Source organism: Kwoniella newhampshirensis, chromosome 8 (assembly GCF_039105145.1).
Source record: "Kwoniella newhampshirensis strain CBS 13917 chromosome 8, whole genome shotgun sequence".
NCBI lineage: Eukaryota > Fungi > Basidiomycota > Tremellomycetes > Tremellales > Cryptococcaceae > Kwoniella > Kwoniella newhampshirensis.
In genome coordinates this window covers 1,162,296-1,180,847 of record NC_089962.1, presented here as the reverse complement: position 1 = coordinate 1,180,847, position 18,552 = coordinate 1,162,296, and the positions used below count along the sequence as shown (strand labels likewise).

Sequence of the window (18,552 nt, the reverse complement as noted above, 5' to 3'; positions counted from 1 at the left end):
CCAGCAAGGAAGAGCAAGCAAGAGCAGAAGAGAGTGAGGGGAGCTGACAGAACAAAGAGTTGCGAACGAAATGGACGAGATGATTGTGTAGAATTCATGTTCGAACCGGAAAATCACCTCACAAAAATACACGCGTCACCTGGAAAACTGGAGTGGTAGTTTTCTCAGAATTCTGTGCCGAAGGGATTTCTACGTTGTCGCTGGAAAACTAGGTCATGAGTCACACACATCAACAGATCACCACCCCCACGGGGATGACCGTACGGCTGAGCCGGAGTCAATTGAACAGATATGAGAAAGAGAGATAAGCAGGTGGAAGCAACAGAGTCGAGTCAATATCTTCTATCCCAACACAGGTTGCTGACTCGACTCGCACACCCCATCTTCACTCTCTACGACCCGAGTCCTCCGAGTATAAGAGGGCGTACGTTCATCCACTCCCTAGCTCATCCTTCAGGCTCTTCCGCCCACGCGCCGCGTATCAACCATGAGTACCAAATCCGACACTATCGTTCCCTCAAAGGAACAGCGCTTTGATTGTCAGTCCCTCCTCCCCTCTGATATGTCATTGCCGTGGAACTGAGATTGACCGCCCCTCAGTCTTCTTCTACGGTACACTCTGTGTTCCGGCGGTCCTCACTCGGGTCCTAGGACACAAATGCGAGGGCCTCACTTTCCAAGACGCTCTCTTGCCGAACTACACCAGACATCGGGTCAAGGGAGAGACCTACCCAGCTATCGTGGACAAGGACACGACCAATCGTCTGCTTTCCAAATCCGAGTCGGTCAGCACATCTTTTTGGATTCACGTGATACTGACCTTGATCTTCTGTTTTGATAGCGTTCTGACTTCGGAAGAGGTGAACACTCGAGGCACTCTGGTTCGAGGCCTCACCTATGCCGATGTTAACGCTCTGGACCTGTTTGAGGGAACGGTAGTTGGTTCCCTCAAGAATGCATCTTTTATCACAGCACCAAGGCTGACGCAGGCCCATTAGGAATACTCTAGGACCTGTCTTCCGGTTCAGGCCCTCACTTCCCCGTCCACGATCAATCGACTTCCTGAAGCATTGGCCAATCCTACCTCTCGGGTAAGGCTCGACAACCTTGAGGCCGAAAAGGCTGTCAAGTCTGCTCAAGGGACCGATGTCGGCGTCATCACTCCGGGCACCGCGGTTGCCAAATTTGTCGACGCCGTGGACAATGAGCAGGATTCTTCGGTCGAGGGAGGTGTGGATGTCGGTATGACCAATGCTTGGACATACATTTGGAGTGATCCGATTGAGAGACTGGAACCTGGCATTTGGCGGTATGTCCTTCACAGTCAGATTCCAGGCGTGACTGACTTTCGACCCGATTACAGCTTTGAGGAATTTATCGAAGCGAAAGCGTCATTGTGGAACCATCTTCCGTCAGACTGGTTCTCCGATGTCGATCGACAGCGGGTGTTACAAGAGGAACTCGCTGTGGCTGAAAGTCGTACGCAGACATCTCCCTCATCGGCAAGCGACGCGGACGGGGATGAATCTACGGTAGAGGGAAAAGTTGTCGAAGGCTTCCCCGACTTTGGACATGACATGCTCAAATACTGGGGTTTCCGAGATGGATGTGAGCTACTTTCCGAAGTTTCTGCGCGCTTTTTCGAGGCTCATTCTGTGATTGTCGATCAGACGTCAACATGAACCACGGTTCTTACGGATCCGCACCCAAACCCGTCACTGAGTACATGCACAAGATGAGCGAAGAAATCGAGGGAAATCCCGACTTCTTCATGCGTCGTACTTGGGCTGGTCTTCTGGACAAAGTCCGGGAAGAAGCGGCGGACCTCATCGGGGCTCAAACAGAAGAGGTAGTTGTCGTGCCCAACACGACGCATGGGATCAACAATATCCTCACCAACCTAGATTGGGCAGACGGTGATATCATCGTCAACTGTAAGGTGGTCGAGCGCAGACCTCTTGTGTCATCCGGCTGATGTTTCTTTCACAGATTCAACGACTTATGGAGCTGTTGCACAGACGCTCAAGTACCTCGCCGATCGACACCCCAACATCAGGCTCGAGACCATCGACATCCATTTCCCAACTTCCCATGCATCGATCGTACAAGCGACGGAAGACTTGTTCGAGAAGTATAACGAGGTCGCCATCCCAAATTACACGGGTCAGAGTAAACCGAACGGAAAGAAGCCCAACGAAAGAGTGAGGCTTGTGGTTGTTGACGCGATCGCTAGTATGCCCGGGTGAGCTTCATGCAAGGACAACAGGAAGCGGAAAGAGGCCTGACTATTGCCTTTTGCATCAGTGTCATATACCCTTGGGAGAGGATCGTAGGCGTTTGCAAAAAGTACGGCGTAATCAGTCTGGTCGATGCGGCCCATGCCATCGGGCAAGTAGAGGTGGACGTCAAAAAGGCGGATTGTGACTATTGGGTCGCGGTACGTGCGCCTGTGTGCTCAGCTGATTGCAGTATCAGTGCTGACACCTGATCATTCAGAACTGTCATAAATGGTTGTTGAGGTCAGTCCAACCACGCTGAGAGCGAGGCCTGTCTTGATATCTCATTGACGCTGACACTCTCAAATGACAGCCATCGTGGTGGCGCCGTGATGTATGTTCCAACACGGTGAGTCTGAAACGGAAGATCTTACCCCTTCGTGCCACGCTGACATATTCCTCACTCTTGTGACAGAAACCAACACCTTATCAGGACGACATTCCCAACTTCAGCAGGATACGAATCGTCTCGATACCCTACTGAGGGTGGTCGACCTTGGTCATGGATCCCCCAGGTCTGTGCACTCTAGACGTATGGGACGAGCGAGGTACAAGCCATACTGACCCTGGATCTCGCCACCTTTCAGTACCAATGGAATGGAACGATCGATTGGACTCCCTTTTTCTCTATCACGAAAGCCTTCGAGTTCAGACGATCGATAGGTGGAGAAGAGAGGATAAGGAAATACAATCACAGCCTTGCGGTAGAGTGAGTCATCCTTGATCTTTCTGCTCAGTCTGAAATCTGACACATCTGCGTTGGAACAGAGGCGGAAAGAGGGTTGCGAAGTTGTGGGGGACACAAATCATGGAGAATCCCGATGGAGAGTTGACGGCTGCCATGGTCAATTCATCAAATTACTTTTACCAATGTTCTTCGGGGCTGACAGTCCGAGGTTGGCATTCTGAACCACAGGTCAATGTTGAGATGCCCCATATATCTGTGCCGGACGATCTTGCGGATGCAGCCTTGCAAGAAATATATATCCAGGATGGCCTTTTTCAAGCGAATTGTTACGCAGCGCCTGTAAGTGATGAAGTCAGTAGGAAGATCTGTTTGGCATTTGACACTCTTTGGACGTAGTATCGACACAATGGCAAATGGTGGACTAGATTCTCCACACAGGTGTGGAATGACGTGAGTACTGTTACAACCACACATACACTCGAAAGTAGGCTGAAAGCGGAAAATCTCAAAACAGTTGTCCGACTTCGAGTACATTGCGAAAGCCTTGGACAAGATATGTTTAGATGTCAAGTGAGTGATCGGAGGCTGGATGACGAGCTATCGATACTGTCCCAGACTCGTTTGCGAGACGTCTTTCGGCTGGCAGGAGAGGACACAGCTGATTGTAATCGGGACACAGAGCGGGCAAATACAAGAAACAGGATCTCGACGGAAATGAATTAAAGGTCGCTGCTCAGGGTTTGCCCACCACCGAAGATCAATGAGGAGTTGAGATGGTGGATGACCGTAGGGTATCGTGCCGTCCCAAAAAAAAGAAGTGATGCGGCTTCAGGGGAGATGATCGTTCGCGGAGGAGGTAGCGGTATGTTTCGTTAGGAGATCTCAGAACAACTTCCATAGAGTAGAGAAAGAATCTTGCGTTGGTCTCGAACTAGAATCAGAGTCGGTCTCGAACTAGGATAGAGTTGACTAAACCGAAATGAATTGCGAATCACTTGGGCCAAAATGGATGCATGTACAAGTCTGGAAAAGGTTGTCGTCTACTTGGTATGGTGAATCCTGAGCTTTCCGGGGACGTGGACGTAGTTGTTGGCTGTGGAATGGGCGGAAAGTCAGCGCTGTGTCATGTCGCGATCGAACATGAGATCGTCCATCGGTGAGTACTCGGCGGGAAGTCCTGTATCCACCGACGCCTAGAGCGCAGACAGTCCTGTGCAGACACCGCCTCTTGGGGTACAGACTCGCTGTATCCTACGGCCTAGCCGCTCGTCGGGGTGGGTTGTCCCACATTCTTCGTCCCTCTCAAGCCGTATTGCCTGCGCATTCTATACCTCTCCACATACACATCCACATCCACATTCACATTCACATTCACACCCACATCCACATCCACATCCACATCCACGGGCAAACGCTGTCTGTCTTCCGTTCATTGGCTGATCTGGCAAGACGTTGCGCGACCAAGACCTCTCTTTCACTCGGTCGTTGATAGAACATGACATAAGCTCACCATAGCTCTTAGGGGGCACGACGACCTTTTTCGGCTCATCGACCTTGTACCTCCAACCCTGTTTCTCTGCGAATCCCACCGCTTCCTCCTTGGACCTGAAAAACAGACTGGTCCCTTGCACATAGTCCGCGCTCGCCGCCCAGCCCATCAATGGGTTTTCCCAGCGACCAGAGCCTTGGAGGACGTCAAAGTCGATGATCCAGCGCTTGGTCTTGCCTTTGGCGGATTGCATGGTCGTTTTTGTCGGTCGGTAGATTCGGACGGGTCGATGGGCGAGCTCGACTGGGTACAAGTGATGGAGGTGGAGATAGCGATAGCGAGCGGGCGAGAGCGCGAGACCGGCAGATATGGTGCCAGTGTTTAAGAGGGTGGATATTGTGTAGATAGATGAATCGCACATGGACGTTGAACAGCGCAGGATGACGACAAGACACGACGGACATAATAATCAGCATACCATGGATATATCTCTGGCACCATCACTCCACCTCATATCGCGCCCTCCGACACACACCCGAATGCGAAAACCAGCACCGAGCCCCTCACTTACCAGGAGCGCCTGATACCAACTCTGCCTGAGGGATCACGCCGAAGTCATACTCTTCTGACAGGTTCGATTGGCCGGGTTGAGTCGGCGCGGGAACGGGACTCGTCTCGGCGCTCTTTGCGTTGAGCCGCGTTGCGGAGAGATGGAACGCTCGTTGAGCACGGAGCGGTGAGGATACGGTCGATGTGCGGAGGAGGGGTCGGAGTGAGAGCATGTTGATTGGGAGATATGATTGGTGAGATGAGCAAGGCAGAGGAAAGGTGAGAGAGATGCATTGATTATTGTCATTGAGCGTACGAGCGACGACGATACGGAGGACGTCTCATTGGAGGGGCGCGCAGAAGAGTGCCACATCGGGATTTAGGTTGATTTCCATCAAGAGGCGATCGATTGACGGAGATCCAATCCCATCTCCACATCGTCTACCTTTCACTCTCACTTTCAGTGGTTGACCTTTGACAGTAGTATCACACCATCATGTCAGTTCCGAGGTCGCCGACCACGATAGCTTCGCGCTTGGCACGCATCTTCGTGAAAGCTCGTCGTGGAATCAGGGCGAATATTGAAACGGATCATCACTGACATCTGCTCGGGCTATCTGCCTGACCCTGTGTAGGCGCCGACGAGCACTCGTACCACCGCTAGTCTCTCTCAACGAAGACGCCCGGCCGGCCGGCTCGCCCGTCCGCGCTGACGTATCTGCTGACTCATCTGGCACCTTCGTTGGACCCATGCTTGCATGCTTATCCATCGCACACAATGCTCAGCGATCATCATTATTGATCGCCAGCTCAAGGGGAGGAGGAGGGCGCGGGGGTTGACTTGATCACTCACCAGTCACGTGATGAGCGGAAGTACCTCCACTTGCATGCACCGTGGATAGGCCTATGAAAGGTCTATCAAACCGGAGTAACGATATGCATCGCAATCTTCACCTTGATTTGGCCCTTGCCCTTGTTCCCAGCAAGTATACAGTAGCACCATGTACCTCCACAGAAAAGAAAAGAGGGAGAGTTCCGGGGGATCGCGTCCCACTATGTCGGGGACAACAAGAGCGGCCAGGTGCTCTGTCTCGGTATCTCTGACAGCCACGGTAAGTGTAGCCCGCGCTAAATTACGGAATGACGGCCAGCATCTCCCACTCCAGAAAAAATTTCCACTGAGGCGACGATCTGAATATATCTGTACACCTTCCCACAGCATGGATTCCCTCTCAAGCCAACGAATATGCACGCAATCACGGTCTCGCCCAGTCTGTAGTGTAACAAGGACTATGGAACCACAGCATGGGGGACATGGAACGAGATATCATCCCTATCGCTCGTGCCAACGACAGGGGAAAGACAAGGACGCCTCTCGATCTTTCCTCGGCCCGGAATTCTGCTCTTCGTCCGGAATATCTGCATTCTGGGACATCGCTCCACTCAAGATCCATCTCACCGATACTGAGAGGCAAACCTTGATTCCGCGTTACTTTCGACCTCGGTTTTTCATACAATGTTTCTCACTCGTGACGGCGTTGTGTGTGGTGGTCCACAGTAGAGTTACTATTACGCATGGTGTGTAGCTGGATCCGAAGATTGAGTATGGAATATGCAATGCAAGTATGAATCAGCGGAGTACAGTGTTGTGTGCATCTTCACTCATGACACTGCTCGGCCAACATTCGTGATTTGAGGTGTGCACAGATGACCCAGCAATCACTATACAGTACATGCTCGACATGCACCGAGATATCTTACTCAGATGATGGATCGAATTACAAGATATCATATGACACCATGCTGAGGACACTGTCGTCCGCCATATCGCATGTCACATACATCCCAACGTTTTATTCTTCCGCTGACCTTGAAGAAATCGAAGCCGATGCTGATCCTGCTGTGTATGATTTCGACGAGGTCTGGGAGACTCCAAATCCTCTCACTTGGGAGATAGGTCTCATCGCTACCGATCCTCCTTCAGATCCTCTCTTCCCTGTAGTGATTCCAGTAATTGACGAAGAAATAGACTTCGGTTCGTCATAAATCTCACTTTTCTCTTCGTCCCCACGATTTTCTTCGTCTTCGTCATCGAGTTGCTCTTCTTCTCCTCGTTCATCCTCTGAATGATCTATCCCATCTAGACCGCTGGTATGTTCTGCACGATCTCCATTCCGCGTGGATTCGAATCGTTGTTGGGACTGGATATTCCCACTGATCGTTATTCCTCGCTCTCTCTGTCCCGGTCGACTTCCCACGCTGAGATTCGTATCCAACTTCATCTCCACTGGTGAAGAATACGATCTCCGCCTTCTCGCCTCTTCCAACTTCGTTTCCGACATTCCTCCACCATCGTGATCATCAGCCATATATGATCCAGATTGCCGCTTCCCATTCTTGCTTGGGGTATTTTCCCCACTTGCTCCTGCTTTGGGTCGGGAGACGGATCGCGACCAAAGATGTGCCATTTCCTCTCTATACGCTAATTCCTCGATCCCCGCCAGCTGTGTGAGGGTTTCAGGTTCGAGTTTGATCTCGAACAGGTCGAGGATAAATCGCCGTACTGGCGCTTGATAATGGTTCGAAGAGATAGAGAGGAGAGCTCGGTGATACAGTGTGATTGAGGAGAAGTATCGCGGATGTCGATTACGAATTCTGAGGGACGACGTATTCGTCAGTGTTCGTTCAAGCGAGAATCATTGCATATTCAGTTTTGGGTGTTTGCTCAACTAAGTTAGAAGGTCGTCGCACTCTTTCACTCACCTCTTCAGATTGTTCATGGCACCAGCTGCTAAGACATAATTCGACAGATTCGCTATACTCGTCATGATCTCCGCCTCGAGTCCCGACAGCTTGGGCAGCGCTACATTCGTAACTCGCAGATCTGGTCTTTCCCAGGGCGCGATCTAATGACAATCGCATTCGCATCAGCCTTTCACAACCTTCCGCTCAGTGGTACAAGGATATAGGATATCACTCACGGCGACAAATCTCGAGATATCATTTGGTAGACATAATCCGGTGGTGTGCCCTAGCGGTGTTCTAGTCGCGATCCATCCATACTCCTCGAGAATCTCAGCACCCATACGCGTCGACGAGATCAGGCCAATGACGAAGAAGCATGTGCTGAGAATGTCACATGATTTGTCTTTAGCCTCAAGCGGTTTGCATTCACACTCTTTCGAGAGAAGAGCTCACCCCCTGATTGTCAAGATAGGTGACTGCTCTGCGATCTCGACGATATCTTCGATGATCTCCTCATCTTCCAGGAACGGCAGTCCGCCTTCTGTAGCTCCAATATTGCCCTATAGCAGCAGCCTCATCAGCATTGTCAGATTTCTAGCCAGCCTCACTCACCAAAGCCCAGAGCACACTTTTCAAGCTGGTCAAGACCGACTGGTCCTCTACTTCCATCCCATGCAACCTCACAATCTCCGCAAACTCCGCCACGATTCCCCTTTCTTTGACTAGTTGACAACCTTCAGGAGTCTTGGTCAGTTCACCGAGGAAATGAGTCGGAGCCGGACCATCATATTGCCTTCCATTCCGTTTGTCAGTTCGAGAACCTGAGAAGTGTGTCTGGAGCTTACCAATAGTCTTCTATGTGGTCATTGGACCAAGGGCGGATGGTTTTCGATACAAAGGTCTCTGCTTCGATCACATAGAGCAGATTACGGTCCTGAATATTTCATCTGTTAGCCTTTCACGAGGTCCTTTGACTCGAGTTCCGCACTTACCGCCAACCAACTGTCAAGCTCTCGATCGATATACTCAGCTTGATGAAGATATTTGAACCCAACGCTGGTCGACACAAAGCTATAAGTGTCAAGATGCCGCTTCTATCAGCACCCGAAAAGCCTACGGCGTATATCATACATCGGGACTCACCGCATGAACAGAGGATGTCCAACATCGCCTAGATGTTCCAATGTCGGTCTGAGCTGGACGACCTTTTCCAGGCAATCGGGATCTGTGCAAGCCTCTTCTAGATACATGACCGCCACGTCACAGACTTCCATTGCGGTATCATAAAGTTGAGTGATCATGAGCTGAAGACCCCAGTCCATAAGGTTCGGTTGTTCTTGAAGAAGTCTGCCGAGATGATGAGTAGCGAACAAGCGCGTTTCCTTGAACGATCTTTATCAGAAAGGCAAGTTGCAACAGAGGGATTACTCACCATGTAACTCGATGTGAGAGCTTTGGAAAGGACTATTCGAGGGTGGGCATCCCTACGCGGCATGTCAGCCCACTTTGATCCGACTGGTAATATTGACTTACAAGGTGTAATCGAAACACTCGATGATGATGCGGATGACATCGTCCCGACTCCTTTGCTCGCTAAGATGGTAGAAAGAAGTGAAAAACTTGAACTTCTCGACGAGTCTGCATTCGGAAAGAAGATCAGCGACATCCGCGCCCTATATACGGAATGAATTTACTTCATCCCTTCCCGGTGCTTGCTCAAAGTTCCTATCATCTCAAAGTACCCATATGTGAGTGTATTTGACAGTCGATCCCTCGCGAAGATTGGGTGGGCGATAGGCTGTCCCACATACTATCCTGGCCGTCAGTCATTGCACGATTCGATGCAATTGGGAGCTGCTTACCTGGTCAAGTTCGTTGAAACACTCCAGCATCTGCCTCAACAGCTTGTCTTCCGTCAAGAACCTGATACCTTCAGGGTTGCTAAGCATAGTAGACAGTAGCGAACATCCCAATTTGACCCATTTGTGGTTTGGCTGTGTAAGCAGACCGCTTCGTCAGTCACCGGTCAATTCGGAACGACCGAAACTCAGACTCACTCTAGTACGTTTGACGGCTGAGAAACGATTGTTGTACGGATGATAGAAAGAGAACAGTCTGCGCATGAATTTTGTCGCTTTGATAGCTTCGTCAAGCCTCTTGGGATTCAAGAGCGGCCCTTCTACAAGATCAGTGATTATCTCGTAGTTCCACTTTGTGTGATCCCGATGCAGGAGCAGCTGTCGTGTGATGTATCAGCACGGACCGCCCAGTAGTGAATTTAGATTGAGACTCACCCCCGAATCAACGATCATCTGCTGAAACTGCTTATCCTCGACCTGTAATCCTAGTCGCAACTTGACCTGCTGGACCTGTCTTTGACCGCGTACTAATGGGTCTTGCTGTGCTAGAATAGAGCTGCGGAAGGTCGTTAGCTAAGGTCAAAGTCCCTTGGTCCCACTGGGAGATGACTCACTTCGTCTTGTCCCTCGCTGCCCGCCTTACTGCTTTCGTTTGATTCCGGTTCAAACTGTCGATTGACGATAGTGCTGACAGTGCCGACATCCGCTCGCCAGGATTCTTAAAGTCGGTCGCTTCGGAGAAAAGCCGGGGCAGTGACTGTACGAATGAGCAAACAATCAGGGTCAACCAGAGCTGGACGGCACTGGAGAGCCCAGTTTAATGAGCTCACCTGAAGCTCTGCTGCAAATTTCAACGGCAAGACACTGTTCGCCATTTGCAACACTTCTCCCAATAGTAGAGTGGCTTTACGATTCAAAGTACCGTTATCTTCCTCGATCACGGAGACCAAAGCCTACAATGAAGCTGTTTGTCAGCGAGCAGCTGGTCGGAAGGGCATGAGTGATCGCACCTCTATCAGCCCAGCCTCTATAAAGATTGACAACAGCAATGCCACGAAATGATCGACCAGAGTATGGCTGCGGAGCTCCTCATCCTCGTTGGCCCCATCATCGAGCTGTTGCGTCGCTGCTTCTTGTGTACGGGTATATACTGTGCACACCAATGCTCAGCTGGAACAAGACGATCCTTGCATGGAAGTTTGCCGAAACGTACCAGTCAAACGCTTCCCGTCCAAAAACGCGTTCATATATGTGGGTGTCTTGATCCGTAGAGCTCCGAAGAACAGGTTGAGAAGGGCATCCTGAGTTTGTGTGTGTTCAACAAATCGAAAGCTGGTAGCAAGCAAGTCTGAAAAACTTACTCGCATCTCAACATTGGGCACATGCAGTGACCCGACGAGCGACTTGATGGCCCGGCATTCGTCCATGCACATGTACAGCAGGCCTATCGTGGAATTTCAGCTGGATCAGCCGATTCTTGAGGAACGCTTAGCTTACCAGGCCACGATGATAAGAGCATGCCGATATTCTTGACACAATTATCAAGGTTTTCCAGATGTCGAGCTTGGAAGCGAGACGGTATCTTCCCATATGCCTCAGTAAGACCAACAAGGACCGCCTGCGACGTGCGGGAACATCAATATGAATACCTGCGGCCTCGAGAGGTGTGTGGACTCACCTCAAGATCGGATCCCGGTAATAACAATTCTCTAGTCGAAGGCTGATTGACGAGGTATAACAACATGCCGGTAATGGCTGGACCCAATTCCGATGGTCCGTCTTTGAACGTCAGAAGCACCGTACGAAAAGCGTTCGATTGCACCAAACATCTCAGATCAAGTATGCCTGTCGTACGTTTTCGTCAAACATCATTCGACAATTGCGAGAGAGTAAAGTCACGCACCGATTTCGACCAGGGTCTCCATACACACCGTCCTCATCGCATCGTCTGGATTTTCCGCCGCACTGACAATGGCTCTCACCAATCCATCAGTCAAGGGGACCCGTCTTTGAAGTATATCTGAGATCGGTCCAGTCTCATTGACAGGGTTTTGCGCTGCATGCCGTGACTGAGATCGCGCTCGAACAGGAGATGGTGGGGGTTTGGATTTCGGTAACGGAGGGAGAATGACGACAGACCGTATCAGTCGAAGTGCTTGTTCTCTTTCATGAACTGCCTTGGCGTCCCGAGTGAAGGTGCTGACGCCAGCAGGGGGATCAGCTTATACTTGAGCGTACGTTAAGGAGTAGAGGATGACTGACCGGATAATGAGCCATTCCAGACCCGAAGACAGCATCTTTCCCCAGCCTTGACGAGTTAACACATATCTTAGTATTCTATAACCCGCTGCTCTTCGCCTCGGAGTAGACAAGTCGCCCAAGAAGGGTAGTACGCTGTGCCAGATGGATTAGATCATAAGCCGTCTCCTGAAGATTTGGCAGGGTACCACTCACCCTTGCAGCAGGTCCTCTACGTCCAGGTTCACTCGCACTCCTTCCGACTTCTTGATCATCTCTCCCAACTTGTTCATACAATCACAAGGCTCATCTCTTCTCTCATCCTCGCCTTCTCTCTCTTTCCCCTTGCCCTTGGCTAACTCGCGCAATCTTCTCAATATTATGCCAGCAGTCTCCAGCATAACTGTCGTGTTCTCATCTTCGAAAGTCGCTCTTGCCGGTGATGATATCCCCGTATTCCAACCCATTCTCGATATCCCGCCGTCCAAGCCCTGATTGAAATCAAAACTGTCCTCGCCGGCTGATCTGGACCGTCGTCTACCGGGGGCACCGTCGCTTCCCCCACTAGCGGTAATATTACTGGGTAAACCGGCCATTTTGGAAGGAGTTCCCTGTGCTGAGTGAATATCACCGCCATCCCGTTCTGGCGTGAGGCCGGAATGTTGGCGAGGTATTCGAGGTCTTGCAGAGCTAGATGGGAGAGTCGACGATGACATGGAAGAAGACAGTGGTTGACTTAGAGACGAGTTGGAAGCGTAGCCATTCAATCGATGTTGTGGTCTTCGACGAGCTCGTTGCGGTGTGCCTACCAACATCAACGATTATCACCGTTCTTTTAACAGCTCTCGGCAAGACATACCTCTCAATTTTTCGAGTTTGGCTTCTAAAGTTCTGATATGCTCATTCGCAGCTTCCAGCTGAGCCGTAATATTCGCTCTGACCTTTTCCTGTTCACTGCTCTCTCCATCACCCGTCTTCTGCTCAATCACCTATACGTTCGATGGTCAGTATCTAGCAGCTTCGTGCCCCACACTCCTCTAAGGAGAGCTCGTAGATTTTGTATATCAGAAGTGAGAGCACAACGACGCCTTCGAAGACTACGCATGAGGAAGCATCAAGCTGAGACTCACATCAAGCATCTTCTCTGCACCATATTGCACCCTCCGTTCAATAGCCAACTTGTTTTCCACAGTCTCGATCTAGACCAAGTCAACCCAACACGCTCAGCCATACATCCGAGATCGATGGACATGGCTGTGATAGCTCACTGTCTCTCCCTCTTCAATGACGACTCCGTCATCTGCGCCCAGACCCACTCCGGGTATACTGTCCATACTAGGTCTCTGACCCGCGAGTGGTCTTGAGCCATAACTCGTCATTTCGTCCTCTTCCTTTCCCTTGGTCGCTGAATTTTCGGAGCCGACAGCAATACTATTGTCTCCAAGCTGCTTTCAGCTTCCTACCTGAATACACGCCTACAAGGCGAAAGGAGTCGGCATGTGATTTGGTAGCCCGAGTGGACGGGGGGATTAAAGGAGAATTGAGATTCTCCGTTCACCTCTGTTCTCGTGAGAGAGACTGCCGCTGTCGTGTACGAGTTATCTACTGTATGATACAATGTTTTGAGTCAATGAGGTGATGTGTATGGTCGAAAAGACGTGGTTGTGTGCTGCGCGATGCGGGGCCATGATGAGCGACGCGAACGGCATCAAAATGTCTGATAGGTGAACAGTGGACACCGTTCACTGCTACATTTACGCTTCATCAGAAAGAGGTCCATGAGCCCATACATAAAGGTGCGAGAAATATAGACAGGAAGATACCACATAATCTGCGCCGTGAATCCGTTGTTGCTTTACCCATCTAAGCCGTCCGATTCCGTTGTCGAAACTTCATTCGAGGACTCGTTCATTATAACCATCAACCACCATCTCCCTGATTCATTCTCCAACAATCCTGCGCAGTCTATAGCCTAACGCTCTTCAACAATCTACAAACCGTTCAGTCATTCAGAACATTGTTGTTATCACTTGTGACCGTCATGGTAATCTAAACTTGACCGACAAGGGGGTAGGTGGAGTGAGGGTCGCTCGTCTCGCCTTCCTTGTCTTTCTCCCATCCGTGAGTATCGTTGAGGACGAGGTCCTCGTCCAAGCTCTCCACGGTTGACTCGACGATGGTGGAAGTCGGTGGGAAAAAGAAGCAGAACGTGAAGTAGAGGAATGCAGCGATGAATGTGGATGTAAGCCAGGATGCTCTGTCTGCAGGAACACAGGCGTTTTGTCAGCAAGCAGCAACAAGACCAAAAGATGAAACTCACAGAAGTACGAATAGTTGCCGATGTCGACCTTGGTGTTGATGGCGTGGATCAGGCCGGGAAGGTTGATGGGAACAGCGATGAGGAGAGTGAGGGCTGCACGCCAGTTGACTCCGTAGGTGTACTTGTAGATCCCCTCGTTCTGGTACAACATAGGGACATGTAGCCTGGTTCTTCTGATCGCCCAGTAATCCACGATCATAATAGCAACGATAGGCGCCAGAACGATGATGTAACCACTGAGGAAGGTAGTAAGCGACGTAGCACTGTGCTGGATCTTCCAAGGTGCAGTCGCCCAGCCCCCAAGCATGGCGGTGAGGAAGGCACCTCTTTTGATATTGAGCCATTTCGGAGCCATAAACGCGAAATCGTTGGATGACGCAATAGAATTGGTGGAAATGTTGGTACCAAGAGTAGCCAAGGCGAAGGCGAATGCTACAAAGAACTTGCCAGCTCGGTTGGTCCAGAGAGCGATAATAGCCGTGGGATCCCAGTAGAGAGTTCCGTATATTTCCTGGCCAGCAGAGGCAATAACGATTCCGATAAAAGAGAAAACGAAATACACAATTGGGATAAACAGGAGCTGCCAATAGGCAGCCGAGGTGCGCTGAGCATAACGGGTGAGATCGGGCTTAGAGACAGAAATATCAGCATCAGTATCACAAGGTTGGCATTTCGCAGACCTTGCTTACTCACAATGTTGAGGGCGAGAGTGGTTTTACCACTGATGGCGACGTTTATTCCCGCAACCCAGGCCCAAGATCTCCTTGAGCCGGTCAAGGTGGAGTGTCTCTGGAAAACAGGACCACTGCCACCAGCTCTGTGCACGGCCCAACCAAGAGTGGCAAAAGCTGCGATGATGGCGAGGATGGACTTGATGAAGAAAAGCCATCGCATCTTCCTTGGGGGAATCAAGACGAGGGGTAACTGGACTGTGAAGATGCGTCAGCAGCGGGCTTCAAAAAGAAAGTGCCAAGGTAAGAGTTATATCACGCACTGGTCCAGAAAACAAAGTAAGCAATCATCCTGGCGCTGGTCACACCTTGTGATTCGGGAATGGTGTTATGAAGGTGTGCGAGTTGTGGCCAGATGGCCGTCAAACAAATGAGAGTACATGAAGCGCCAATGTATGTGTTGATGCTAAGACATCACCATCAGTATTCGTACTTATTCCGCTTGGAACTAACGGACCCACCCGAAGTAGATCAAACCCAAGACGAGACGGGAAAAGACTGCAAAGTAGGAAAAGTAGAATCCGAGAGAAGCTCGGGAAGCGACAGAGAAGGGGATGTGGTGACGAGAACCAATCGTGCCGTTGAGAGCGACGGCAACAGCAATGATGATGTTTCCGATGGCGCTGTAGACAGGATATGAGCGTGAACAGTGAGAAACACTCTTCGACAAGAAACACTTACATAGCTGCAGAAGCTTCTCGCCACGATAAGCCAAGGGCGACGATGGAACCAGCTTGTTGCATGGTACCGACATTTGCTCCATCAGCTAACCAAAGGAAGAGGTAGTTAACACTGTAATCAACCAAGGTCTGATCAGCCGATGTGATTATGACGTCTCCCCACTTGCACAGCACTCACGCTCGCCAGTTACGTTGCTCAACCGGGACGACATCGACATCTGCGTTACTCCATCCGTCATGAGTCGCGTAAGATGCAGGAGGAGTGTCGAGGTACCAGTAGTCCCTCGTGAACCACTTTTTGGGTTCCGGCTTGGAGACTGAAAATCTGCTGACCATGTTGATGAGACGGGATTTTTAGAAGGGTGATAGTGATATATCGACTATGATGTCTGGTGATGGACGACCAGGTCGTCAGCTTCTGAATCTTGGATCCGATCGATGCACCCCTGACAGTACCAGACTCGTAAAGGGTTGACGAACGATCAGTTAAATGTGAATGGTAATGATGGGGACGAGAGAAAAACAAGGCAGAGAAGAGTTCGGGGTCGTATATACAGATCACAGGACTGCGGAGATGATGAAGTAGAGATCAAGTGGATCAAGCAAGAACACCTGATCCGCACTTGGATTTCCTTCACGACACAATCTTATCTGCACGGACCTCTGTGGGAAATATCGCAGGACGAGTTCCTTGAAACGGGGAAAGGTACGGATTGTCTAGCAGCTGCGTCACGGCCTAGACACAAGAGGGTGGAATGGAATCATGGCGGCAATGGGAGATAGCGGGGGCCAGACGGAGCATCAGGATGTGGTGGCGAGGGAGACTTCTGACATGATATGAAGCAGGAACGAGATATGCTGGTGTCACTCACCCCGTTACTGACTGCGCCTTCCAGTCCCGTTTCGGCCCGGCTACTTTTTCTTTTGCTTCAATCTTCTTCTGCTCTCTTCTCTAGATCTACGACAAACGAGGTCGGTTGACAGGTCAATCCCGTGACCCAATATCAATATATGGAACGAACGATGTCGAAAGCGTGGAACAAGTCGAATGATGGCTTGTCGATGTCGACTGCCTTTGTTTTCTTTCTTTTCCACCGCTAGTCGGAAACTGACGGCCGAGATATGTGGGACGTCTGTACTGCGCGAGGCGTCGTGATGTAGTTGTGTGTGCGGATAAGTCACGATGATTGATGAGCTAGTCGATTTGCTGTGGATGACTAGTGTCCAGGGAACCAGCCAGTCCTTCTTTGAACCAATTATTTGGGTCCAAGCGTCGATTATAGCACTGGTGCCTTTTTGGGATCCCCTATCGTCAGCATCGAGAGGCGTCCCACATGCGAAAAGGGGGTCGATTCCGAAACGAGACGAGATGGCGAAGGGTGGTGGCAAAGAAATGAGAAATCGAACTCACAACCGATTGTTTTTTCCTACTTGACTCCGGTACTAAGGGTCGCGTAGTGGTGAGAGGAGGCGTCAGGGATACCGATCACAGATCAAAACGAGATCCGTTTGAGGGGGAAAACGACTGGAAGATGAGAAGAGGTTGGATTGCGAATAAGTATGTCGAGTTGGTTGGATGGGAGTGATGTGGCAAGAAGGTGGTGGCTACTATCGACACGACTATCGAGAGAGTGTTATGTGGATTCAAAATCAACGTCTGCTCCGAGAGAGCGGAGACCAAGGTGTGTGGGAGATGAGGCGAAAAGATAAGAAATCACCTTTTTATTTTTCGCAATCAGGTAGGTCCACTTGACCGTCCTTGGCCGTCCCTGCGCTCCTGTACCGTGTGACGATCACCCGACCAGGTCGACTGTTTCCCGTACGTACTGCGTGTGAGAACCAGCTGCCACGGATGGGGAGAGGAATGCTTATAACGAATCTCAAGTAAAAAAGAAATAACCTTTTTAGCGTCTAAAACGCGATCAGGGTCAAGATAATCCTCCCCTTCTCCTTTTCCGCTACACATTATTGGAGACGCGGGTGAGTGAACTGTAACGCATAAATGTCCGCTTACAGCAACGGTCTCGTCAAGGTGGGCACGCAATCCTCCTCGTTTCATGAAACAGAGAGTGGGTACCACCTAGCCATGCATGTGACTCCCATGACCCCATGCTTATCACGCACTTTCAAGCGATGTAGTCACACAGATGCATATCGTCCGTCATTGTTCAATGCAGATTACGCATCGCAAGCTCATCACATCCAATTAACGAGATGACCCTCGGGAAGGAGAATCCTGGTCTAGGCTTTTAGGTATTCGGCACGGGGGCAACGACGATCGGACCTGTCCTGCTATATCGGTCCTGGACGTGAGCTCACGGCTCCTCGCCCTCGCCCTACAATGAGTCTACTATTTCGTCGGCGCCCAACGTCCGTGTCAGTGGATCGTGAACGTACAACCCCTGGTATGCAAAGTCTAAAATCACTGTGGAGTCGTTCTCCCGGGAGTACATTATATGTGCACCGAATCCTCTTCGGGAATCACATGCGATAGATTGAGGGTTTGGACGATAAACCGTCTCTTTTCGGGTTTCGGTTCTCGATTATTCGGTTTTCGGTTATTTCTCTTGTTCGAGTTGTGAATTGACAATCGGTGGTCAGTAATCAGGAAAAGGACGCTAAAAGCATTACCCGTAAGGTGTTTCCCCTCCCCTCGTTTACGGCTCTCGTCATCATCATCATCACCTGTACTACTCACTCACTTCCTTCCCCCTCTAACGTTCCGTTTTACATCTTAGCTATTACATTCCGTTTTGACACAATCACCGTAGCGCCATCGAGAGAGACCTGACTGCGATAACCGAAAAGGTCCGGTCTCGTCGCAGATCCCTCCTCCAAACTGTTACTCCACGTTTTGGCCGTGACGAGGAACGAGGGATCTTTTTCGGTTGATTTTTTCTTTTCTTTTTGGTAATCTAGGTCTTCCTCGTCTTATCGTCAATCACCTGCTATCCCTCCCAGCTCGTCTTCGGGCAGT

General features: G+C 50.5%; 4 protein-coding genes across 4 annotated transcripts; 1 reads left to right on the top strand and 3 right to left on the bottom strand.

Moving 5' to 3' along the window:
* Window positions 1-487: 487 nt before the first annotated feature.
* Window positions 488-3,728, top strand: IAR55_004634 (uncharacterized protein; the record flags this gene model as incomplete). Its single annotated transcript, XM_066947731.1, has 17 exons — window positions 488-539; window positions 601-781; window positions 842-935; window positions 999-1,309; window positions 1,364-1,608; window positions 1,671-1,934; window positions 1,990-2,242; window positions 2,305-2,437; window positions 2,497-2,519; window positions 2,590-2,625; window positions 2,692-2,791; window positions 2,864-2,985; window positions 3,045-3,120; window positions 3,193-3,303; window positions 3,361-3,414; window positions 3,479-3,534; window positions 3,644-3,728. The coding sequence occupies 17 exons, from the start codon at window positions 488-490 to the stop codon at window positions 3,726-3,728; spliced, it is 2,196 nt and encodes a 731-aa protein (XP_066802145.1).
* Window positions 3,729-4,004: 276 nt separating this feature from the next.
* IAR55_004633 (uncharacterized protein) lies at window positions 4,005-5,235 on the bottom strand (the record flags this gene model as incomplete). The annotated part of the gene is made up of 3 exons (XM_066947730.1): window positions 4,005-4,057; window positions 4,475-4,756; window positions 5,025-5,235. The coding sequence occupies 3 exons, from the start codon at window positions 5,233-5,235 to the stop codon at window positions 4,005-4,007; spliced, it is 546 nt and encodes a 181-aa protein (XP_066802144.1).
* A 1,620-nt stretch (window positions 5,236-6,855) lies between these two features.
* On the bottom strand, window positions 6,856-13,223 carry IAR55_004632 (uncharacterized protein; the record flags this gene model as incomplete). The annotated part of the gene is made up of 27 exons (XM_066947729.1): window positions 6,856-7,657; window positions 7,766-7,908; window positions 7,984-8,128; window positions 8,201-8,307; window positions 8,360-8,540; window positions 8,593-8,681; window positions 8,740-8,818; window positions 8,891-9,129; window positions 9,180-9,231; window positions 9,281-9,385; window positions 9,442-9,557; window positions 9,610-9,741; window positions 9,805-9,984; window positions 10,042-10,162; window positions 10,221-10,363; window positions 10,437-10,559; window positions 10,617-10,756; window positions 10,820-10,907; window positions 10,968-11,050; window positions 11,104-11,224; window positions 11,285-11,451; window positions 11,510-11,805; window positions 11,869-12,000; window positions 12,061-12,649; window positions 12,704-12,833; window positions 12,975-13,043; window positions 13,113-13,223. 27 exons carry the CDS (start codon window positions 13,221-13,223, stop codon window positions 6,856-6,858), a joined length of 4,683 nt encoding a protein of 1,560 aa, XP_066802143.1.
* Window positions 13,224-13,893: 670 nt separating this feature from the next.
* Window positions 13,894-15,911, bottom strand: IAR55_004631 (uncharacterized protein; the record flags this gene model as incomplete). The annotated part of the gene is made up of 7 exons (XM_066947728.1): window positions 13,894-14,105; window positions 14,165-14,792; window positions 14,858-15,093; window positions 15,159-15,301; window positions 15,357-15,518; window positions 15,577-15,687; window positions 15,754-15,911. 7 exons carry the CDS (start codon window positions 15,909-15,911, stop codon window positions 13,894-13,896), a joined length of 1,650 nt encoding a protein of 549 aa, XP_066802142.1.
* Between the last annotated feature and the right edge of the window lie 2,641 nt (window positions 15,912-18,552).